We start from the raw sequence: 25563 nt of genomic DNA, 5'->3' as shown, positions 1-25563 counted from the left end.
TCAGGGAATCCGACCAAGCCACCCCAGCACTGCACATCCAGGCTGAGGCGATCGCTGGTCGCAGTATAACACCAATATGTGTGTATATACTTTTGAGGATATTTTCCAGCCTCCTATCAGCTGGCTCCTTGAGGGCGGCCGTATCTGGAGACGGTAACGCCACTTGTGATAAGCGTGTGAGCGCCTTCATTTAATTTATCTGATTCAGGAAAAACTACAGGTAGTTTTTTCACACCCCACATAATACCCTTTTTTGTGGTACTTGTAGTATCAGAAATATGTAACACCTCCTTCATTGCCCTTAACATGTAACGTGTGGCCCTAAAGGAAAATACGTTTGTTTCTTCACAGTCGACACTGGAGTCAGTGTCCGTGTCTGTGTCTGTGTCGACCGACTGAGGTAAATGGGCGTTTTAAAGCCCCTGACGGTGTTTGAGACGCCTGGACAGGTACTAATCTGTTTGCCGGCTGTCTCATGTCGTCAACCGACCTTGCAGCGTGTTGACATTATCACGTAATTCCCTAAATAAGCCATCCATTCCGGTGTCGACTCCCTAGAGACTGACATCACCATTACAGGCAATTGCTCCGCCTCCTCACCAACATCGTCCTCATACATGTCGACACACACGTACCGACACACAGCACACACACAGGGAATGCTCTGATAGAGGACAGGACCCCACTAGCCCTTTGGGGAGACAGAGGGAGAGTTTGCCAGCACACACCAAAACGCTATAATTATACAGGGACAACCTTTATATAAGTGTTTTCCCTTATAGCATCTTAATATATAATCATATCGCCAAATAAGTGCCCCCCCTCTCTGTTTTAACCCTGTTTCTGTAGTGCAGTGCAGGGGAGAGCCTGGGAGCCTTCCCTCCAGCAGTTCTGTGAGGGAAAATGGCGCTGTGTGCTGAGGAGAATAGGCCCCGCCCCCTTTTCGGCGGGCTTCTTCTCCCGTTTTTCTGACAACCTGGCAGGGGTTAAATACATCCATATAGCCCCAGAGGCTATATGTGATGTATTTTTAGCCAGTATAGGTACTTTCATTGCTGCCCAGGGCGCCCCCCCCAGCGCCCTGCACCCTCAGTGACCGTTGGTGTGAAGTGTGCTGAGAGCAATGGTGCACAGCTGCAGTGCTGTGCGCTACCTCATGAAGACTGAGAAGTCTTCAGCCGCCGATTTCTGGACCTCTTCTCTCTTCAGCATCTGCAAGGGGTCGGCGGCGCGGCTCCGGTGACCCATCCAGGCTGTACCTGTGATCGTCCCTCTGGAGCTAGTGTCCAGTAGCCTAAGAAGCCAATCCATCCTGCACGCAGGTGAGTTCACTTCTTCTCCCCTAAGTCCCTCGTTGCAGTGAGCCTGTTGCCAGCAGGACTCACTGAAAATAAAAAACCTAATAAAACTTTTACTCTAAGCAGCTCTTTAGGAGAGCCACCTAGATTGCACCCTTCTCGGCCGGGCACAAAAACCTAACTGAGGCTTGGAGGAGGGTCATAGGGGGAGGAGCCAGTGCACACCACCTGATCCTAAAGCTTTTACTTTTGTGCCCTGTCTCCTGCGGAGCCGCTATTCCCCATGGTCCTGACGGAGTCCCCAGCATCCACTTAGGACGTCAGAGAAATGTAAAGAAATAATGAGCAATGGAAATTAGTCATAGCTAAATTACTGGCAAATAAAAAATCACTCAGAGACGGATTAAGGCTTTGGGGGGCCCGGGGCACGTCAGAGAGCGAGGCCCCTAATAAAGAGGCAGGCAGCTGAGTTTTATATATATATATATTGTATTTAGGTATCCCGTAGAAAGGAAGAGTCAGCACTCCCCGGACTTTTACATTAGTAAATCTGTATTAATAGTTACTGACCTGGGTCAGGGCACAGATAGATACCAATTTAAAACCTATATTAAAAAAGGTGGTATATATATATATATATATATATATATATATATGCACAGTATATATACATGTATATATGGTTCTTTGTGTATATATATCCCAGTTGATCCTGCACTCACATCTCCAATGGTTCAACGTGGCGGGTGCTCCCAATAGACCGAAATCGGTCTACTCACAATAGCCAAAATTCCACTCGGTGGAGGGTGCACTCACGCTAATATAAAAGGCAGTTTGTACATAAAAGAACAATGTTTATTGGTCATCCAAAAAAGCCGTAGTGTCGACGTTTCGGTTCAACTAATGAACCTTTCTCAAGACCGGCATTAGTGCTTTAGTCAAACAGACATCAGATTAGAAAGTAATACCAGAACGTCTGATACTACTCGACCATAATATGCGGGTGATAAGTCTAAAATCCTCTCAAACATACTCGCATATGTGAAAAAAGGTCAGAAGAATCTGCTAAGACAGACACTGCTGCTAAGATGCAGCTGCAGGGGCACATGGATGCATAGGATAATGTAATCAGGAATCCAAGTCATCCCTGCGCTGCATCAACGGCAACGGGACTTTTCAACATTTAATTGGGAGTGCTGCCTGAATACAGTTTTCTATATATATATATAGATATATATATATATTTATTTTCTGTATATATACACACACACACACACACACACACACACACACACACAGTGTCGGACAGGGGCATGAAGGGCCCACCGGGGGGATGCTGTTGTAGGTGCCCATGCTTAAGGGTGTGGCCACACTCCAGTGGCGCATGGCCAGCCAACACAGAGGTTTGTCTAACCATTACAGAGTACATGTTCTGTGCCCCTTGGTAAATATACAATAACCAATATTCATGTGAAGTATAATGTAACATATGTATAATGCATAAATCCAGTCCACTAGGATAGTCTGGAACCTGATCCCTAGAAGAGGAGGAGGGCCCACAGGCAATAGGGCCCACCGGTGGTTTCCCCTGTTCCCCTGTGGGCCAGTCCGGCCCTGCACACACACAAAAACATGAGCCATAATAATACAGCCAGCCTTACTTTTGCTGGCAGGCTGCTGTAACACAGGAGACAGGAGAGTGAGTGTTCATTCCTCTGCGTCTCCTCCCAACCAAACGGGAGCTGGGAACGCAGCACCGCAGACCAGTAAAAGCTCCGATCTGTGGTGGGGGGGGGGGGGGGGGGGCTTTTAGGAAGGGGGGCCCGGAGTACTTACCCCCAGGGCCCCCCGCTTAATTCAGCTCTGAAATCACTTGTTTGAAAGTATTTCCCATACCTGTTTGTACCCTAACAGTTATGACATCTGGCATGCTGTATTCATGCTGAAATTTCATAGCTTTGATTGGATAGTTTTCAGGATCCAATGACTGCATGTCCAGCTGGATTGTTCCATGAGGTGTGATGCCGAGATCCACAAGAGTTTCATGTTCTTCAACTATTCGGCCTAAAGTAACAAGAGGTGTATTGAACTATATGCTGCATGTACCATGGAGAAAATTGTTCTGCAACTAAAAACAAAATACAGTATATTTATATTTTTATGAGAATTATGTAGTGAAATGACATAAGCATGCTACATTGAACCTCAGGTCCAATCAGGGCACCTCATTTCATTCATTAAAGAAGACTCTGGAACTAAACAAAGTTCAACATAGATAAATCACGGGGGTGCTCCTTGGGACCAATACTCAATCTTCAGGCTACTTTATATATGTCTAAAAGCATGTACCCTTATCCTACCCAGTTTTTTCATTGTAATTTATTATCGTTAGGACAGGCTGCCCTAACTATAATGAATTACTATGAAAAAACTTTATATAAAATAAAATAGAACAGCAGCTCCTGTTAGTAAGATCAAAAACAAAATACATATAACAACCCTGGGGGCTGCTCAATCATTTAAAAAGTAACACTTAGCACTTATGAAAATTGTATATATTGTATTTAAAACCTTGTTGAAAAAGTTTGAGAGATATTTATGGTCAGATGGAGTGACTTTATGAAGTTCTAGAATCTCGACAGAAAGGAGTGTTCTTTAAACAATTTCCTCTTATGATTCCTATGATGAGATACCCAAGCTTGTGAATTAATTCCTTGTTAGTTATAGAAATAGACCCTCATACAAATAAAAACACCAAAGTGCGTGAGGGGAGAGTGTCATCTGCAACACCTTCCTGGCTGACAGGCAGCTGCAACAGCCAGGTTAGCTACTGGAGAAGAATGCCCCTACCCTCCCTTCATGTCACCGCCCACCCCAATGAAGGGGCCCCTCCTCTCTGAGACTGTCCTACTGCAGTTGTCACTTGTCCTGATATCACCGGCTAAAATCTTTGAGCCTGGTCTGTGTGGAGGAGCCATCCTGTCTGCACTTGCCATCTCTTACGGTCGCTTCTCTCTAGCCAGTGCTCTCATTCCATTCTTCTATAATGTGTGGCATTATGTGAATAAGGGGTACTAATGTGTGATGTAACATGAATAAGTAACACTACTGTGGGGTGTAATGTGAAAAAGGGGCACTACTGCATGGTGTAAGGTGAATAAGGTTGTAGTACTGAGTGCATACTTTGAATTGGGGGGTACTATTGTATGCCACGCCCCTTCCCTGCAAGACTGAAACTTGGCTCGGGCAGTACACCTGTCAAACCATAGCACAGGTGTTCTAAGGCAAGCTCAGGGAGGACAGAAACCTTCCATGGAGCAGAAGGGCATTCAGCGTGCACTGCCCTTATTTAAAAAAAAAAAAAATGGGAGGGGCAATGCTCTCTCCGGCACAGGCACCAAATGTCTATATATGGCTCTGATAACAACAGATAGCATGAGACATGTTTGGAAGTGTTTAATGACAAAATGCAACTTTTCTACTTTCAGTCCTTTCCAAGAATCTTAAAAGGATGTCACTGATCTCACATCTCTCTTCCTGAATAAATCTCTGTAAACAAGTGAGTCCTCCATCTTGGCATAATCCAACCAAGTATAAGCATGAATAACAGATGAAAGTAGTCCAAACATCCATCTGAGCCCTGACTTAGATACGATCGCATAACTTTTGGGTTTTGAGACAGTTCTGGGGAATGTTGCAGAAAGAGAACACCCAGAGATCTGTCTAGGTCAAGTACATCACACCCATATCACCTGGGGGTAAATTTACTAAGATGGGAGTTCTATTTAAGATGGGATGTTGCCCATAGCAACCAATCAGATTCTACTTCTCATTTATCTAGCACCTTCTAGAACACAATACCTGGAATCTGATTGGTTGCTATGGGCAACATCCCATCTTAAATAGAACTCCCATTTTAGTAAATTTACCCCCTGGTGTGCTGACAAGGCCCACGCACGCAGGGGCGGATCCAGAACAAAATGACAGGGGGGGCACCATGACAGGGGAAGGCGGGGGGGGGGGGGGGACTTTTGCGCACGCTCCTGGGAAGGTGGGTGTGGTCTCATAACAAGGGTTGTGGCGTCACAGTGCCATACCAACAAGCCACAACCTCATTGTTATCACGCTGTGGGCATGGAGTACAGGTCTGGTGTCTGGTGAGTGACAGGGTGAGTATACAAGGACAGGTCTGGTAGGGGACGGGGTGAGTGTGCGGGGACAGGTCTGGTAGGGGACGCAGTGAGTGTGCGGGGAGAGGTCTGGTGGGTGACAGGGTGAGTATACAAGGACAGGTCTGGTAGGGGACAGGGTGAGTGTGCAGGGATAGGGTGAGTGTGCGGGGGCAGGTCTGGTAGGGGACAGGGTGAGTGTGCAGGACAGGTCTGATAGAGGACAGGGTGAGTATGCGGGGACAGGTCTGGTAGGGGACGGAGTGAGTGCGTATATAGGGGGTATCACCTCATACAGGGCACACAGTATATAGGAATAGTATGGACAGGTTTACAGGGGGAGTCACCTCAGTACACATGGCACAGTTTATAGGATATAGGGGGTATGGCACATATGGGCAATGACACTATAGTAGGTATATAAGTGAGGGTCTTACCCTGGCATAGGAGTCGGTTATATCATCCTCATGGTCGTCATGACCATGGCCCGTTGCGGTGGACATGGGCGCCTTGGAGGCCAGAGTGGAGCTGGTGTGGAGATTCTGCACACGGAGAGAGCGCAGGAACCGGGCAGCCCCGGAGAGCCGCAGCGCCCGCACACACAGGGGCATCGCCGTGATCAGGCTGCCCTGACTGACAGCGACCGCAGCAGGTACAGGCAGCGGTGGGACCCAGCCACAGTAGTCCGGGCTAAGGAGAAGTAGAAGCAATGCCCCCAAATCACGGCCGCCTCCACGCTCAGGGGCGGATTGGGATGGAAAACCAGCCCGGGAAATTTATGAAAGCAGCCCTAATGTGGCGGGGCCTGTTAAGGGGTGGGGTCTGTCAAAGGGTGCGGAGTCTGTCAAAGGCGGGGCCTGATTCTGAGTTAAATGCAGTCGCAGCCAAAAAAAATAAAATTTACTCCCACAGAAAAAAACAAACACATTGCCCCACCACAGGAAAAAAACACATACACATACACACACACCATTGGCCCTACAGAAAAAAAAAATCCGAACTGAACAACGAAGAAAAATAAAATAAAAAAACACACTGGCTTTCACAAGAAAACAAAAACAAATTGACCACCGACATCAAAAATAATTAATGCATTGACCCCCATAGGATATAAAAAAAAAAAAAACACATTGGCCACCAAATAAAAAAACAAACATATTTGCACCCACATAAAACAAAACATATTGGCACCCGCAGAAAAAAAACATATTAACATCCACAGGGAAAAAAAAAAAATCATATTGGCACACACAGAAAAAACCCACACACTAGCCACTACAGAAAACAATAAAACACATCGGTCACTACAGAAAAAAAACTACATTGGCCCCGGACAGTAAAAATAAAGAAAATGTATGCCGCACAAAAAAAAAATACATTGGCCCCCACGTGGAAAATATTAAAAGACATTGGCCTACAAAATAAAAAAAAAGGGGTGGACTGGGTATGTGCCTGCGTTCGGTGGGAAGGGGGGGGATTGGGGGTACTCTTTCTAGGGGGCTGACACACACAGACAGAAGCTGACACTCAGACAGATACTGACATACTGTTGCTGACACAGACACACAGAAAGATGCTGATACTGACACACAGAAACATGCTGACATAGACGCTGACAGACAGCTGTTGACACATAGACGCTAACAGACAGACACTGACACTGACACACAGAAACATGCTGACACACTGACGCAGACAGATGTTGCCACAGACACTGACACACAGATGCTGATACATTGACAAACAGATGTTGACACAGATGCTGACTTACTGATATACACAAACTGACACTGAGGATTCAGGAATAACTTTCATGCAGCTCTCCTAGGCATCCAAACCCTGACCTCCTATCATAGCACAGTCCCATCTTACACAGTGTGCAGGGAGCAGACGCATTGCAAAGTCAGACATACACAGGTGATCAGCATCACCGCCGGCACTAACTTGCATATGCTTCCGGTCGCGATTCCAGTTCCTACAGGATGCTGGTGATCAAGGGATGTATTGCTCCAGGGTGCCCCGTGCTATAACACTGTTTGTCAGGCCCTGGATACCTGGCTCCTCGGTGCACTCGCTGCCCCTGGTTATTTGCCTTGAGGGCAGCAGCCAGCAGACACTCTCTTCACTGCCGCGGCTCCGGCTTGAATGGGTTTCTGAGCATGCGCATAAGCTCTTATCGCCGCAGCCGCGGATATAGGAGCCAGCCAAAGCGAAGGGGGAGCAGCACGGCCACTGAAGTGAACAGGGAAGCCGACCGACTGGTAGTATGTACCGGCATCCCAATCCGCCGCTGTGACCACCCTACTCCGCTCCGGCCAGCCCTGCTTCCTGGTGACACGCTATATTCATAGTACAGTAGCTGCATGGGCTGTGGGGACCGCAGGTTGCATGCGGTCCCCACAGCCCATGCAGCTACTGTATTATGAATATATCCTAAATGACAGGGGGGGCACGTGCCTGGGTGCCCCCCCCCCCCTAAATCCGCCACTGCACGCACGTACCAATGGCATGTGCCCAAAATGGGGTTATGGCTTTGTGGGAAGGTGCGTGGTTTGACCCCATTTTCACCATTTCCAGAGAGGCTGGGCTGCCCTTAGAGACTCGTCTGGCTGCACTGGCAGCGACTCCTACACTGTGACAGGAGCCGAGTGCTGCACGTAACATCAAAGTGTATCACCCGATTCCTGTCATGAGGAGGAATCAGCATTTTGATGTCACCCCTCAAAGAGTGACCCCACTTGCTCAGGTTATTGTGTAAAAAATAAGATTTTACTCACCGGTAAATCTATTTCTCGTAGTCCGTAGTGGATGCTGGGAACTCCGTAAGGACCATGGGGAATAGACGGGCTCCGCAGGAGACTGGGCACTCTAAAAGAAAGATTAGGTACTATCTGGTGTGCACTGGCTCCTCCCACTATGACCCTCCTCCAGACCTCAGTTAGGATACTGTGCCCGGAAGAGCTGACACAATAAGGAAGGATTTTGAATCCCGGGTAAGACTCATACCAGCCACACCAATCACACCGTATAACTCGTGATACTACACCCAGTTAACAGTATGAAATATAACTGAGCCTCTCAACAGATGGCTCAACAATAACCCTTAGTTAGGTAATAACTACATACAAGTATTGCAGACAATCCGCACTTGGGATGGGCGCCCAGCATCCACTACGGACTACGAGAAATAGATTTACCGGTGAGTAAAATCTTATTTTCTCTGACGTCCTAGTGGATGCTGGGAACTCCGTAAGGACCATGGGGATTATACCAAAGCTCCCAAACAGGCGGGAGAGTTCGGATGACTCTGCAGCACCGAATGAGAGAACTCAAGGTCCTCCTCAGCCAGGGTATCAATTTTGTAGAATTTAGCAAACGTGTTTGCCCCTGACCAAGTTGCAGCTCGGCAAAATTGTAAAGCCGAGACCCCTCGGGCAGCCGCCCAAGATGAGCCCACTTTCCTCGTGGAATGGGCTTTTACTGATTTAGGATGCGGCAATCCAGCCGCAGAATGCTCCAGCTGAATTGTGCTACAAATTCAGCGAGCAATAGTCTGCTTAGAAGCAGGAGCACCTATTTTGTTGGGTGCCTACAGGATAAAAAGCGAGTCAGTTTTCCTGACTCCAGCCGTCCTGGAAATATAAATTTTTAAGGCCCTGACTACGTCCAGTAACTTGGAATCTTCCAAGTCCCTAGTAGCCGCAGGCACTACAATAGGTTGGTTCAAGTGAAAAGCTGATACCACCTTAGGGAGAAACTGGGGACGAGTCCTCAATTCTGCCCTGTCCATATGGAAAATCAGATAAGGGCTTTTACATGACAAAGCCGCCAATTCTGACACACGCCTGGCCGAAGCCAAGGCCAATAACATGACCACTTTCCACGTGAGATATTTCAAATCCACAGTTTTAAGTGGCTCAAACCAATGTGATTTTAAGAAACTCAACACCACGTTGAGATCCCAAGGTGCCACAGGAGGCACAAAAGGGGGCTGAATATGTAGCACTCCCTTTACAAATGTTTGAACTCCAGGCAGTGAAGCCAGTTCTTTCTGGAAGAAAATCGACAGAGCCGAAATCTGGACCTTAATGGAACCCAATTTTAGGCCCATAGTCACCCCTGACTGTAGGAAGTGCAGAAAACGACCCAGCTGAAATTCCTCTGTTGGGGCCTTCCTGGCCTCACACCACGCAACATATTTTCGCCAAATACGGTGATAATGGTTTGCGGTTACTTCTTTCCTGGCTTTTATCAGCGTAGGAATGACTTCTTCCGGAATGCCCTTTTCCTTTAGGATCCGGAATTCAACCGCCATGCCGTCAAACGCAGCCACGGTAAGTCTTGGAACAGACAGGGCCCCTGCTGTAGCAGATCCTGTCTGAGCGGTAGAGGCCATGGGTCCTCTGATATCATTTCTTTGAAGTTCTGGGTACCAAGCTCTTCTTGGCCCATCCGGAACCACGAGTATCGTTCTTACTCCTCGTTTTCTTATTATTCTCAGTACCTTTGGTATGAGAGGCAGAGGAGGGAATACATAAACCGACTGGTACACCCACGGTGTCACTAGAGCGTCCACAGCTATTGCCTGAGGGTCCCTTGACCTGGCGCAATATCTAGTTTTTTGTTTAGGCGGGACGCCATCATGTCCACCTGTGGCCTTTCCCAATGGTTTACCAACAGTTGGAAGACTTCTGGATGAAGTCCCCACTCTCCCGGGTGTAGGTCGTGTCTGCTGAGGAAGTCTGCTTCCCAGTTGTCCACTCCCGGAATGAACACTGCTGACAGTGCTAAGACGTGATTTTCCGCCCATCGGAGAATCCTTGTTGCTTCTGCTATCGCCATCCTGCTTCTTGTGCCGCCCTGTCGGTTTACATGGGCGACTGCCGTGATGTTGTCTGATTGGATCAGTACCGGCTGGTTTTGAAGCAGAGGCCTTGCCAGACTTAGGGCATTGTAAATGGCCCTCAGTTCCAGAATATTTATGTGTAGGGACGACTCCTGACTTGACCAAAGTCCTTGGAAATTTCTTCCCTGTGTGAATGCCCCCCAGCCTCGAAGGCTGGCATCCGTGGTTACCAGGACCCAGTCCTGTATGCCGAATCTGAGGCCCTCTTGAAGATGAGCACTCTGCAGCCACCACAGTAGAGATACCCTGGTCCTTGGAGACAGAGTTATCAGCCGATGCATCTGAAGATGCGATCCCGACCACTTGTCCAAGAGGTCCCACTGAAAGGTTCTTGCATGGAACCTGCCGAATGGAATTTTGCTTCGTAAGAAGCTACCATTTTTCCCAGGACTCGTGTGCAGTGATGCACCGATACCTGTTTTGGTTTCAGGAGGTCTCTGACTAGAGATGACAGCTCCTTGGCTTTCTCCTGCGGGAGAAACACTTTTTTCTGTTCTGTGTCCAGAACCATCCCCAGGAACAGTAGGCGTGTGGTAGGAACCAGCTGTGACTTTGGAATGTATAGAATCCATCCATGCTGTTGTAGCACTTCCCGAGATAGTGCTACTCCGACCAACAACTGCTCCTTGGACCTCGCCTTTATAAGGAGATCGTCCAAGTACGGGATAATTAAAACTCCCTTTTTTCGAAGGAGTATCATCATTTCTGCCATTACCTTGGTAAAGACCCTCGGTGCCGTGGACAGTCCAAACGGCAGTGTTTGGAATTGGTAATGGCAATCCTGTACCACAAATCTGAGGTACTCCTGGTGAGGATGGTAAATGGGGACATGTAGGTAAGCATCCTTGATGTCCAGGGATACCATGTAATCCCCCTCCTCCAGGCTTGCAATAACCGCCCTGAGCGATTCCATCTTGAACTTGAATTTTTTTATGTATGTGTTCAAGGATTTCAAATTTAAAATGGGTCTCACCGAACCGTCCGGTTTCGGTACCACAAACAGTGTGGAATAGTAACCCCGTCCTTGATGAAGTAGGGGCACCTTGACTATCACCTGCTGGGAATACAGCTTGTGAATTACCTCTAGCACAGCCTCCCTGCCTGAGGGAGTTGTCGGCAAGGCAGATTTGAGGAAACGGCGGGGGGGAGACGCCTCGAATTCCAGCTTGTACCCCTGAGATACTACTTGAAGGATCCAGGGATCCACCTGTGAGCGAGCCCACTGATCGCTGAAATTTTTGAGGCGGCCCCCCACCATACCTGGCTACGCCTGTGGAGCCCCTGCTTCATGCGGTGGACTCAGAGGAAGCGGGGGAAGAATTTTGATTCTGGGAACTGGCTGACTGGTGCAGCTTTTTCCCTCTTCCCTCGTCTCTGTGCAGAAAGGAAGCGCCTTTGACCCGCTTGCTTTTCTGAAGCCGAAAGGACTGTACCTGATAATACAGTGCTTTCTTAGGCTGTGAGGAAACCTGAGGTAAAAAAAAAATTTTCCCAGCTGTTGCTGTGGATACGAGGTCCCAGAGACCATCCCCAAACAATTCCTCACCCTTATAAGGCTCTATGTGCCTTTTAAAGTCAGCATCACCTGTCCAGTGTCGGGTCTCTAATACCCTCCTGACAGAATGGACATTGCATTAATTCTGGATGCCAGCCGGCAAAATATCCCTCTGTGCATCCCTCATATATAAGACGACGTCTTATGTTCGCAAAATAGTATCCCTGTTTGACAGGGTTACAGACCACGCTGCAGCAGCACTATCTGCAGGTCTCAGTCTAGTACCTGAGTGTGTAAATACAGACTTCAGGATAGCCTCCTGCATTTTATCAGCAGGTACCTTCAAAGTGGCCGTATCCTAAGACGGCAGTGCCACCTTTTTTGACAAACGTGTGAGCGCCTTATCCACCCTAGGGGATATCTCCCAGCGTAACTTATCCTCTGGCGGGAAAGAGTACGCCATTAGTAACTTTTTAGAAATTACCAGTTTCTTATCGGGGGAACCCACGCTTTTTCACACTTCATTCACTCATTTGATGGGGGAACAAAACACTGCCTGCTTTTTCTCCCCAAACATAAAACCCTTTTTTAGTGGTACTTGGGTTAATGTCAGAAATGTGTAACACATTTTTTATTGCCGGGATCATGTAACGGATGTTCCTAGTGGATTGTGTATATGTCTCAACCTCGTCGACACTGGAGTCAGACTCCGTATCAACATCTGTGTCTGCCATCTGAGGGAGCGGGCGTTTTTGAGCCCCTGATGGCCTTTGAGATGCCTGGGCAGGCGCGGGCTGAGAAGCCGGCTGTCCCATAGCTGTTACGTCATCCATCCTTTTATGTAAGGAGTTGACACTGTCGGTTTATACCTTCCACCTATCCATCCACTCTGGTGTCGGCCCCACAGGGGGCGACATCACATTTATCGGCATCTGCTCTGCCATCACATAAGCCTCCTCATCAAACGTGTCGACACAGCCGTACCGACACACCGCACACACACACAGGGAATGCTCTGACTGAGGACAGGACCCTACACAGCCCTTTGGGGAGACAGAGAGAGAGTATGCCAGCACACACCAGAGCGCTATATAATTTTGGGATTAACACTATATTGAGTGAATTTTTCCCAATAGCTGCTTGTATATACAATATTGCGCCTAAATTTTGTGCCCCCCCTCTCTTTTTAACCCTTTGAGCCTGAAAACTACAGGGGAGAGCCTGGGGAGCTGTCTTCCAGCTGCACTGTGAAGAGAAAATGGCGCCAGTGTGCTGAGGGAGAAGCCCCGCCCCTTTTTCAACTGACTTTCTCCCGCTTTTTCTGGAATACTGGCAGGGGTAATTTTACATCTATATAGCCTCTAGGACTATATATGATGTAGATTTGCCAGCCAAGGTGTCATATATTGCCCTCAGGGCGCCCCTTCCCAGCGCCCTGCACCCTCAATGACCGGAGTGTGAAGTGTGCATGAGGAGCAATGGCGCACAGCTGCAGTGCTGTGCGCTACCTTGGTGAAGACTGAAGTCTTCTGCCGCCGATTTTCCGGACCTCTTCTTGCTTCTGGCTCTGTAAGGGGGACGGCGGCGCAGCTCCGGGAACGAACACCAAGGCCAGTTCCATGCGGTCGATCCCTCTGGAGCTAATGGTGTCCTAAGAAGCCCAAGCTAGCTGCAAGCAGGTAGGTTCGCTTCTTCTCCCCTTAGTCCCTCGATGCAGTGAGCCTGTTGCCAGCAGGTCTCACTGTAAAATAAAAAACCTAAAATAAACTTTCTTTCTAGGAGCTCAGGAGAGCCCCTAGTGTGCATCCAGCTCGGCCGGGCACAGAAATCTAACTGAGGTCTGGAGGAGGGTCATAATGGGAGGAGCCAGTGCACACCAGATAGTACCTAATCTTTCTTTTAGAGTGCCCAGTCTCCTGCGGAGCCCGTCTATTCCCCATGGTCCTTACGGAGTTCCCAGCATCCACTAGGACGTCAGAGAAATAGTATTCAAATAACCTCCCACCAGGGGCGTTGGGAGGGTGCTTCCGGTGGAGCTCGAGCTCCAGGCGCACAAGACAGTACAGGGCGCCGCAGCTCTACTCCACCGGGACCTCCGTCTGGCCTCACGGAGCTCACAGCTGTCAGTCACTGACAGCTGCGAGCCGGAGCAGCGTCAGCTCCCTCCCCTGCTCCGTGCTTTGTGATGCACAGGCGGCTGACGTCATGACGTCAGACGCCCGACGGGTGGAGACGCGCCGCAGCCAGATGGGACAGGACTGCGGAGACGGAGCAGCAGGAGCGGGACAGGTGAGTATTGTTTTTTTGGGTGTTTTTCTTTGTGTGTGAAGCGGCGCTACCAGGGGGCACAACTACAGGGGAAAATATACAGGGGGCACAACTACTGTGGACAAATATACAGGGGTCACAATTACTGGGGGCAAATATACAGGGGGCACTACTACTGTGGGCAAATCTACAGGGGGCACATCTACTGGGGGCAAATATACAGGGGGCACAACTACTGGGGGCAAATATACAGGGGGCACAACTACTGGGGAGCAAATATACAGGGGGCACAACTACTGGGGGCAAATATACAGTGGGCACAACTACTGGGGGCAAATATACAGAGGGCACTACTACTGTGGGCAAATCTACATGGGGCACAACTACTGGGGGCAAATATACTGCGGGCACTACTACTGGGGGCAAATATACGGGGGGCACTACTACTGTGGGCAAATCTACAGGGGGCACAACTACTGTGGGCAAATATACAGGGGGCACAACTACTGAGGGCAAATATACAGGGGGCACTACTACTGTGGGCAAACTACTTGGGGCAAATATTTACGGGGGGCACTACTACTGTGGGCAAATATACAGGGGGCACTACTACTGTGGGCAAATATACAGGGGGCACAACTACTGGGGGCAAATATACGGGTGGCACTACTACTGTGGGCAAATCTACAGGGGCACAACTACTGGGGGCAAATATACAGGGGGCACAACTACTGGGGGCAAATATACGGGTGGCACTACTACAGTGGGCAAATCTACAGGGGCACAACTACTGGGGGCAAATATACAGGGGGCACAACTACTGTGGGCAAATATACAGGGGGCACAACTACTGGGGGCAAATATACAGGGGGCACTACTACTGTGGGCAATCTACAGGGGGCACAACTACTGGGGGCAAATCTACAGGGGGCACTACTACTGTGGGCAAATCTACAGGGCGCACAACTACTGGGGGCACAGCTAAAGGGACACAACTACTGGGGCAAATCTAAAGGGGTCACAGCTACTGGGGGCACAACTACTGGGGGCACAAGTACGGGGGCACAACTACTGGGGGCAAATCTACAGGGAGCAAATCTACAGGGGGCTCAGCTACAGGGGCACAACTACAGGTGGCAACTCTACTGTGGGCACAACTACAGGGGGCAAATCTACCGCTGGCACAACTACTGGGGGCACAACTACTCCAGGCACAGCTACAGGGGGCACAACTACTGGGTCCATAACTACAGGCAGCATAACTGTGGCGATGCCCCTTCCCTATGAAGCCATGCTCCTTTTCTTTGCCGCGCGCCTTCGGCGCGCACTATGTGTCGCCTGCGGGTGTGTGTGTGGTGGTGGTGGGGGGGGGGGGGGTGGCGCAAAAAGGAAACTTTCACTCTGAGTGCCACAAGGTCTAGAAGCGGCCCAGGTGGCCACGCCCCCAATTCAGTACAGGGGAGGGGGGGCGCCGAAGCATACCTTGCCCCAGGCACCATGACACCTTGCTACACCTCTGCCTCCCACTAATAATTTTCACCACTAGATTGTCCTGTAGTCTGGGGAAGAAGATGGGTAGTTTGGCAGTGTTGGGAGCATATACCATGCGACTGTGACAGTGTGATTCTGATACTTTCACATAAATGTCATCAGTGTATGTAAGTTTGTGGTGTAGCTGAAATTGAGTGTCTCTGCGAATAAAGTATGGTGGAGCCCTTAGTGTATAAGTCAAGATTGGACATAAAAGTCACGAGGTAGCGCTTAAATATTTTTAGAATAATATATCTCTTAGATTCTATCATATTTGGTCAGGTGGGTATTACGTATACTGCATTATCATCTGTGGGATACAGATAATAATACTGTATAATGCAGTAGTGCAAAATGTACAGACTAAGGGCTGGATGTAATGAAGTCCGAGTTGGCCGAAGGTGCGGTCCCGGCCGAACGCGTACATTTTTTTAAAAGTGAAAATCATTTATAAGGCGTGGTTTTATTACATCCAGCCCTATGTATTTCACATTTCCATATAATTGTACTTACCTTCAAACATTATTTGTATGACCGTTTCTGGTATTTTCATTTGATTTGCAAAGTATTTCTTAAGGTTTCCCACAGAATTTCCAATAGAAAATGCAACTGTGACCACTTGGCCATTGGGAGATAGAATCACCTTAACTAAAATAAAAATAGGTGTTTCAGTATTTCATCATAGTCAGGATTATCTTGTTAGTAAATAGACAGCATAGCTTTCTCCCAAGCATTGATACAAACAAATTGTTTCATATTTAATACAGGTTGAGTATCCCATATCCAAAATGCTTGGGACCAGAAGTATTTTGGATATTGGATTTTTCCGTAGTTTGGAATAATTGCATACGATAATGAGATATCATGGTGATGGGACCAAAGTCTAAAGCACAGAATGCATTTATGTTTCATATACACCTTAAACACACAGCCTGAAGGTCATTTCACTCAATATTTTAAATAACTTTTTGCATTAAACAAAGTGTGTGTACATTCACACAACTGATGTATGTTTTAAAGACACCTTATACACACAGCCTGAAGGTCATTTAATACAATATGTGTAATAACTTTGTGTATTAAACAAAGTTTGTGTACATTGAGCCATCAAAAAACAAAAGGTTTCACTATTTCATTCTCACTCAAAAAATTCCGTATTTCGGAATATTCCGTATTTTGGAATATTTGGATATGGGATACTCAACCTGTATACAGTATATAAATTGTGATATTGAAAATTAATGAAAAACACATCACCTGATATGTGTTTGGCTGAATTAAAGCACTGTAGCACCAACTCACACAGAATAATGGAGAAAACGGGTGAGTTTGCAAACAAATATAAGGGAAACCCATACATAAGAACTTAGCATTAAAAGAGCTGCCAGCTGACTTCCATGGTAACTTTCTACATAATATATATAACATCCAAAAACAATATAAAACAAAACAACCATCCCCATTGCAAATTACATACCAACAACATAATAATTGTATTATCATTATAGAGATCTTGGGATCTGGTAAGGATCCCGACGGTTGGGTCTCGGCAGTTGAAATATTGACGCCGGAATCTCGACACTGCTTGGAATGCCGGCGCCGGCATCCCAACGGGTATCACAATCCAGGCTCCACCATCCTTTGTAAAGCTGAAACTTTTTAATGATGCAAATTTTGAAAATCATGATATTATAATGTATCCCCAATGAAAGAACCTTTTATATATATATATATATATATATATATATATAGCAAGAACGGCAGGTGCGGCCACAAAATAAAGGGCATTGAAACGTTGTAATTCTTGAATAACGTGTGTTCAATTCATTAGAGTGCCGCACCTGCCGTTCTTGCTGACTATCCCCTTGTGAAGGCACCCAGTGTGGTAATTATTTAAGTGGCTGTGCCGGACCCCTGCCGATTCTCTCTCTCTATATGGGTTTTTTATTAACTTTCAATTACATGATTTTATTGGACATATACCAATCACACTTTACTATATTTATATATATTATATCTGTCATCATCATTTACAATATTTATATGTGCTGATCTTTTCATACAACCAGTGCTGCAAGTATGGTGGTATGGGTCGGAACTGTGTACCTGTAGGAAATTGGCAGCCGGTACGCAGTACCGCCAGCCCGACCGCAATGCTTGCAGCCACTGCTCTGCTGTATGTGAGTGGAGGAGAGCGCAGCGCACGCCTCTCCTCGCGCCTCTCCTGCCCCTCAGTGTTCAACCCGGTCTCCGGCAGCGGCAGTGTTTTTCTCTAGTGAGGCGCCAGTTTGTTAGCCAATCAGAGCTCGTGGACTGGCAGCTGCAGCTCCTGATTGGCTGCCGGACAGCAAGCTTTGATTGGCTTACGAACTGGCACCTGATTGGAGATATATGCCGCCGCTGCCGGAGACTGGACTGAGCACTGAGGGGCAAGATAGTTGTGTGCTGCGCTCTCCTCCCCTCACACACAGCAGCCAGCGGCAGCATCGCGGTGAGCAGCCCAGGGGGAGTTATACCTGGCGCTGTGGGGGCATATGTGTAACTAGCAGTGTAGGAGCATATCTGGCACTGTGGGGGCTTATGTGTATCTGGCACTGGGGTCATATGTGTGTCTGGCACTGTGGAGGCATATGTGTATCTGGCACTGTGGGGCATTTGTGTATCTGGCACTGTGGGGGCATATGTGTATCTGACATTGTGGGGGCATATGTGTATCTGGCACTGTAGGGACATAGCTAGCACTGTGGGGGCATATGTGTATCTGGTGCTGTGGGGCATATGTGTATCTGGCACTGTGGGGACATAGCTGGCACTGTGGAGGCATATGTGTATCTGGAGCTGTGGGGGCATATGTGTATCTGGCACTGCAATACTGGGGGTATATGTGTATCTGGCACTATTGGGGGCATATGTGTATCTGGTCCCCCATATGTACATCACGCCCCCATTTTCATTGGCCATGCCTCGTGTGGCATGTGACCACACCAATTCATTTGCGCGTGCGCCGCAGGCACAATACCACTAAGAAATTTTTTCAACTTGCACCACTACATACAACTAGCCACTGACATGTATAGAGATACCATGATATCTTCTTACTTCTGCTCCCTTGACCAATCATATTTTCCTTAACTATAGCTAAATTTCCCCGGATGCTCTTCAGAGTTCTTTGTTTACTGGAGGCCTGAACTGTGCTTTTGTAATAATGATTTTGATAGTAAGATAAGAGTGAGAGGATCAACAACTTTAAACTAAAGAAGATGAAATCTGTTCTAAAACTAAAATGGCAATACCTGTAGCTGTAGCACTGGACACTTCATGGTTTTCAGAAACACTTTGATGGAGATTAGGCTCTTGCTCCTCTGGAACTACTTTGTCATCCTCCTTTAATATAGATGGTGTGTGCATGTTGTCTGCCTGCACAACTGCTTGGGCTTGTGTGGTTTCTTCTTGTAGCTCATTGCTGACCTCTGGAGCTGTCTGAAGTCCTATTGAATTAGAAGAACTATCTTCTACACTCCGCTGCTCTGTTTCTGATAATTTGTGGTTTAAAACATGTTCAGGTGGTTCTAATGCCGTTTCTGCAATATGTTGTTCTTGGGCAAATGGCTTTTCCGAATCTGGTGGCTTATCTCCTAAGTCAACCATTTTCTGATTGTTATGTTGATCCACCAACATATCTGATGACTCGTCACATTCTATTTGTTGGTTTAGGTCCAAACTTTGGACCCCTGCACTCTCCACAATGGAGTGTTGGTCTTCATGATGAAGTATTGTTTCATTCAGTTCATTTTCCACAGTGTTAGTCATTCCTTGACTCAGTTCAGTTAAAATTCCCTGGCTCTCATCATCTGTTTGCTGCGTTACGTTTGCATTTCCAGAAGATGATTCAAATGTATGTTCCATCTTAAGCTGTCAGGGTTCCTTTGCTTGTTTTGTCAGAGAGCTTGCAGTTCTTCAATAAACTAAAATATGATATGGAATAGAAAATTGTATTTGAAATATAACATTTGGTGTTACTGCAAAGAACTCTACAAAACACCATGAAGTACAGCCAGATGTATAAATATTAAGCAGTGTTCATGACAATCAAGCATGATAATGGTGATTACATGGATTATGCTGTATCACAGAAATATATATATTTTTGTAAATCTACTGTATTCACGCTACTTCCCTGTAAGCCCTTTAAAATATAATTAAAAAAAAAAAGAATTATGGAATTCTTAACATATAAAAATAACATATCTACCTTACAGCATAATAAAAAGATTGTTTTCTCTGTATATACCTGTTTCCTCTTTCTGAGGGGTGGATTTAGGGTTCAGGCTGCCCCTAAGCACTGCATTATTGGCCAACCAATGACATTAGCTGCCCACCCCTAACGCACATCACTGAGGGTTGCAGTCCCTCTATGTCAGGATGTCACACATTGGACAGCCATTACAGCCCCAGTCTCACCCATGACCTTATCTTCTGCAGCAAAATTTCTCATGATAGCAATAAATAAATAAATAAAGTAATCCGGACTCCAAGGGACCTTATCAGACCAGCAGTCTACTTGGCTCTGATGCATGGAGGCCAGCTGTACTGCCCCAAGCAAGGGGCACCCCTAGGCATGTGCCTCATGTACCTAATGGGAAATCAACCACTGCTCTCTTCAAAACTACAGTTGCAGGTTCCATATTTTTTTAAACACTCAGTGTAGTTTTTCAAAATATGGTTTTTTTTATATATAATTCCAAAGGATACATAAATGTGCTGGATTTCCTACTAGAGCAAATAAAAGCCATCCTTCAATGCAGCCATCACTGGTTCTACATGACAGAGGTCTAGGCTGATCACACATCCATACACGTATTCCATAATAAGACTAAACATGCATATATTTGACAAAAAAAAAAAAAACATTTAAAAATGACACCTGTCATACCGCTGCATCTGGCACTATATGTGTTCTAGGATGGTGCCACATTGCCCTGTTATATTATATGCTGCCCTGTGACACACCACACCACTTTTATGCACCTCTTAATAACCATGTTTCATAGGTACTTAGCAGAATAAAACAATTGTCTAAATACCAATAACTATAGAAGCATTTGTACATATAATTTTTAACCTACATAGATAGGAAATAGTTTATTTTTTACATTGACACATACTACCTATAACATTTACAGAAAATATGCATTTGTAATATACAACTAATATTAACTTCATATTTCCTATCAATGGCTGGGCAATATATGGACACATTATTTTTTTAACACAGATAAAGGCCTCTGTATTTTGCATGTATTACCACGAGTGCTTCAATTTGATTTTTTTGATGAAAGTAAAATAAATGATCAGTCACAGGCTATAACAGAATAATCCCCATGACAATGAGGCTAATTACATTTCAAACAAAATGTCAGGCAATGGGTCACCCTTAAGCAGAATCTCTATAGCTACAGAATTATGTTTTAAGATTAGCTTCTTTTAAATGACAGAGCCTTTAAGAAATCATTTTGGCAGCTATGGGTTGTTTTATTAACATACATTAATCATCATTGCCACATTTTTGCAAAGTTAAAATAATGATACAATGATGTCAGTATGAGTAATGCCTGTGCATATCTCTCTCTCTCTCTCTCTCTCTCTCTCTCTCTCTCTCTCTTCTCTCTCTTCTCTCTCTCTCTCTCTCTCTCTTTTGTACATAGGTGATCTCGGGAAGGGATCCTGCACAGCACGTTGTGTATTACTCCGGTGCCCCTATAGCTGCTGCCCGAAGCTCCCACTCTCATGCCCCGCTCACCGGCCCCGGAGTCCCGGCTAATTTGTTGTCACCTGCGTCTCCAGGGAGACAGGGGCGGTGCGTTTCCAGAGCAGCAGCTAAAGAGCAACAGCAGCCGCAGCCTCCCTCCTCCCGGATGTACTACATGTACTACTGTACGATGTGTGCCACTTGATTCTAGCATCTACCGTGCTAATAACGGGGGCTGCTAAGTGGTATTTTTATACTACAGTATAATGATATGAACACAGGTACAAATCCGACTGTCACTTTCTCCTCCACTGTTTACACAGTACTTACTTTTCTCTGACGTCCTAGTGGATGCTGGGGACTCCGTCAGGACCATGGGGAACAGCGGCTCCGCAGGAGACAGGGCACAAAAGTAAAAGCTTTAGGATCAGGTGGTGTGCACTGGCTCCTCCCCCTATGACCCTCCTCCAAGCCTCAGTTAGATATTTGTGCCCGGCCGAGAAGGGTGCAATCTAGGTGGCTCTCCTAAAGAGCTGCTTAGAGTAAAAGTTTTGTTAGGTTTTTTATTTTCAGTGAGTCCTGCTGGCAACAGGCTCACTGCATCGAGGGACTTAGGGGAGAGAAGTGAACTCACCTGCGTGCAGGATGGATTGGCTTCTTAGGCTACTGGACACCATTAGCTCCAGAGGGAGTCGGAACACAGGTCTCACCCTGGGGTTCGTCCCGGAGCCGCGTCGCAGACCCCCTTGCAGATGCCGAAAAGTGAAGAGGTCCAGAAACCGGCGGCAGAAGACTTTTCAGTCTTCATAAGGTAGCGCACAGCACTGCAGCTGTGCGCCATTGTTGTCAGCACACTTCATAACAGCGGTCACTGAGGATGCAGGGCGTTGGGGGGGGCGCCCTGGGCAGCAATGAAAGTACCTTATTCTGGCTAAAAATACATCACATATAGCCCCTGGGGACTATATGGATGTATTTAACCCCAACCAGGTCTCAGAAAAACGGGAGAAGAAGCCCGCCGAAAAGGGGGCGGGGCCTATTCTCCTCAGCACACAGCGCCATTTTCCCTCACAGAAATGCTGGTGGGAAGGCTCCCAGGCTCTCCCCTGCACTGCACTACAGAAACAGGGTTAAAACAGAGAGGGGGGGCACTTATTTGGCGATATGACTATATATATTAAAATGCTATAAGGGAAAAACACTTATATAAAGGTTGTCCCTGTATAATTATAGCGTTTTTGGTGTGTGCTGGCAAACTCTCCCTCTGTCTCCCCAAAGGGCTAGTGGGGTCCTGTCCTCTATCAGAGCATTCCCTGTGTGTGTGCTGTGTGTCGGTACGTGTGTGTCGACATGTATGAGGACGATGTTGGTGAGGAGGCGGAGCAATTGCCTGTAATGGTGATGTCACTCTCTAGGGAGTCGACACCGGAATGGATGGCTTATTTAAGGAATTACGTGATAATGTCAACACGCTGCAAGGTCGGTTGACGACATGAGACGGCCGGCAAACCAATTAGTACCTGTCCAGGCGTCTCAAACACCGTCAGGGGCGTTAAAACGTCCTTTTACCTCAGTCGGTCGACACAGACACAGACACGGACACTGACTCCAGTGTCGACGGTGAAGAAACAAACGTATTTTCCTTTAGGGCCACACGTTACTTGTTAAGGGCAATGAAGGAGGTGTTACATATTTCTGATACTACAAGTACCACAAAAAAGGGTATTATGTGGAGTGTGAAAAAACTACCTGTAGTTTTTCCTGAATCAGATAAATTAAATGAAGTGTGTGATGATGCGTGGGTTTCCCCCGTTAGAAAATTATTGGCGGTATACCCTTTCCCGCCAGAAGTTAGGGCGCGTTGGGAAACACCCCTTAGGGTGGATAAGGCGCTCACACGCTTATCAAAACAAGCGGCGGTACCGTCTCCAGATAGGGCCGCCCTCAAGGAGCCAGCTGATAGGAGGCTGGAAAATATCCTAAAAAGTATATACACACATACTGGTGTTATACTGCGACCAGCGATCGCCTCAGCCTGGATGTGCAGCGCTGGGGTGGCTTGGTCGGATTCCCTGACTGAAAATATTGATACCCTTGACAGGGACAGTATTTTATTGACTATAGAGCATTTAAAGGATGCATTTCTATATATGCGAGATGCACAGAGGGATATTTGCACTCTGGCATCAAGAGTAAGTGCGATGTCCATATCTGCCAGAAGTTGTTTATGGACACGACAGTGGTCAGGTGATGCAGATTCCAAACGGCACATGGAAGTATTGCCGTATAAAGGAGAAAAAGACAACGTCTTTTCAGCCTCAGTCCTTTCGTCCCCATAAGGGCAAGCGGGCAAAAGGCCAGTCCTATCTGCCATGGGATAGAGGAAAGGGAAGAAGACTGCAGCAGGCAGCCCATTCCCAGAAACAGAAGCCCTCCACCGCTTCTGCCAAGTCCTCAGCATGACGCTGGGGCCGTACAAGCGGACTCAGGTGCGGTGGGGGGGGTCGTCTCAAGAGTTTCAGCACGCAGTGGGCTCACTCGCAAGTGGACCCCTGGATCCTACAAGTAGTATCCCAGGGGTACAGATTGGAAATTCGAGACGTCTCCCCCTCGCAGGTTCCTGAAGTCTGCTTTACCAACGTCTCCCTCCGACAGGGAGGCAGTAGTGGAAACAATTCACAAGCTGTATTCCCAGCAGGTGATAATCAAAGTACCCCTCCTACAACAAGGAAAGGGGTATTATTCCACACTATATTGTGGTACTGAAGCCAGACGGCTTGGTGAGACCTATTCTAAATCTGAAATAGTTGAACACTTACATACAAAGGTTCAAATCAAGATGGAGTCACTCAGAGCAGTGATGGCGAACCAGGAAGAAGGGGACTATATGGTGTCCCGGGACATCAGGGATGCTTACCTCCATGTCCCAATTTGCCCTTCTCACCAAGGGTACCTCAGGTTCGTGGTACAGAACTGTCACTATCAGTTTCAGACGCTGCCGGTTGGATTGTCCACGGCACCCCGGGTCCTTACCAAGGTAATGGCCGAAATGATGATTCTTCTTCAAAGAAAATGGACGATCTCCTGATAGGGGCAAGGTCCAGAGAACAGTTGGAGGTCGGAGTAGCACTATCTCAAGTAGTACTACGACAGCACGGGTGGATTCTAAATATTCCAAAACCGCAGCTGTTTCCGACGACACGTCTGCTGTTCCTAGGGATGATTCTGGACACAGTCCAGAAAAAGGTGTTTCTCCCGGAGAAGAAAGCCAGGGAGTTATCCGAGCTAGTCAGGAACCTCCTAAAACCAGGAAAAGTGTCAGTGCATCATTGCACAAGGGTCCTGGGAAAAATGGTGGCTTCTTACGAAGCGATTCCATTCGGTAGATTTCACGCAAGAACTTTTCAGTGGGATCTGCTGGAAAAATGGTCCGGATCGCATCTTCAGATGCATCAGCGGATAACCCTGTCTCCAAGGACAAGGGTGTTTCTTCTGCGGTGGCTGCAGAGTGCTCATCTACTAAAGGGCCGCAGATTCGGCATTCAGGACTGGGTCCTGGTGACCACGGATGCCAGCCTGAGAGGCTGGGGAGCAGTCACACAGGGAAAAATTTCCAGGGAGTGTGATCAAGTCTGGAGACTTCTCTCCACATAAATATACTGGAGCTAAGGGCAATTTCAATGTTCTAAGCTTAGCAAGACCTCTGCTTCAAGGTCAGCCGGTATTGATCCAGTGGGACAACATCACGGCAGTCGCCCACGTAAACAGACAGGGCGGCACAAGAAGCAGGAGGGCAATGGCAGAAACTGCAAGGATTCTTCGCTGGGCGAAAAATCATGTGATAGCACTGTCAGCAGTGTTCATTCCGGGAGTGGACAACTGGGAAGCAGACTTCCTCAGCAGGCACGACCTCCACCCGGGAGAGTGGGGACTTCATCGGGAAGTATTCCACATGATTGTGAACCGTTGGGAAAGACCAAAGGTGGACATGATGGCGTCCCGCCTGAACAAAAAACTGGACAGGTATTGCGCCAGGTCAAGAGACCCTCAAGCAATATCTGTGGACGTTCTGGTAACACCGTGGGTGTACCAGTCGGTGTATGTGTTCCCTCCTCTGCTTCTCATAACCAAGGTACTGAGAATTATAA

General features: G+C 47.2%; 1 protein-coding gene across 3 annotated transcripts in view; it reads right to left on the bottom strand.

Annotated features, from left to right (window-relative positions):
• IQUB (IQ motif and ubiquitin domain containing) overlaps positions 1-21514 on the bottom strand; it is a 112588-nt gene extending 91074 nt beyond the window's left edge. The window contains exons 1-4 of one of the 3 annotated variants that reach the window (XM_063927177.1): positions 21467-21514; positions 18960-19631; positions 16180-16314; positions 3195-3362 (exon numbers count right to left, since the gene is read on the bottom strand). In XM_063927177.1, coding sequence (XP_063783247.1) covers positions 3195-3362; positions 16180-16314; positions 18960-19572 — 916 coding nt within the window. In that variant the 5' untranslated portion in view covers positions 19573-19631; positions 21467-21514. The other 2 variants (XM_063927178.1, XM_063927179.1) reach the window with 2 other exon arrangements.
• Positions 21515-25563: the final 4049 nt, after the last annotated feature.

This window comes from Pseudophryne corroboree, chromosome 6, assembly GCF_028390025.1.
Source record: "Pseudophryne corroboree isolate aPseCor3 chromosome 6, aPseCor3.hap2, whole genome shotgun sequence".
Lineage (NCBI taxonomy): Eukaryota > Metazoa > Chordata > Amphibia > Anura > Myobatrachidae > Pseudophryne > Pseudophryne corroboree.
The sequence above is the reverse complement of the archived record's forward strand: the minus strand, read 5'-3'. Positions and strand labels throughout refer to the sequence as shown.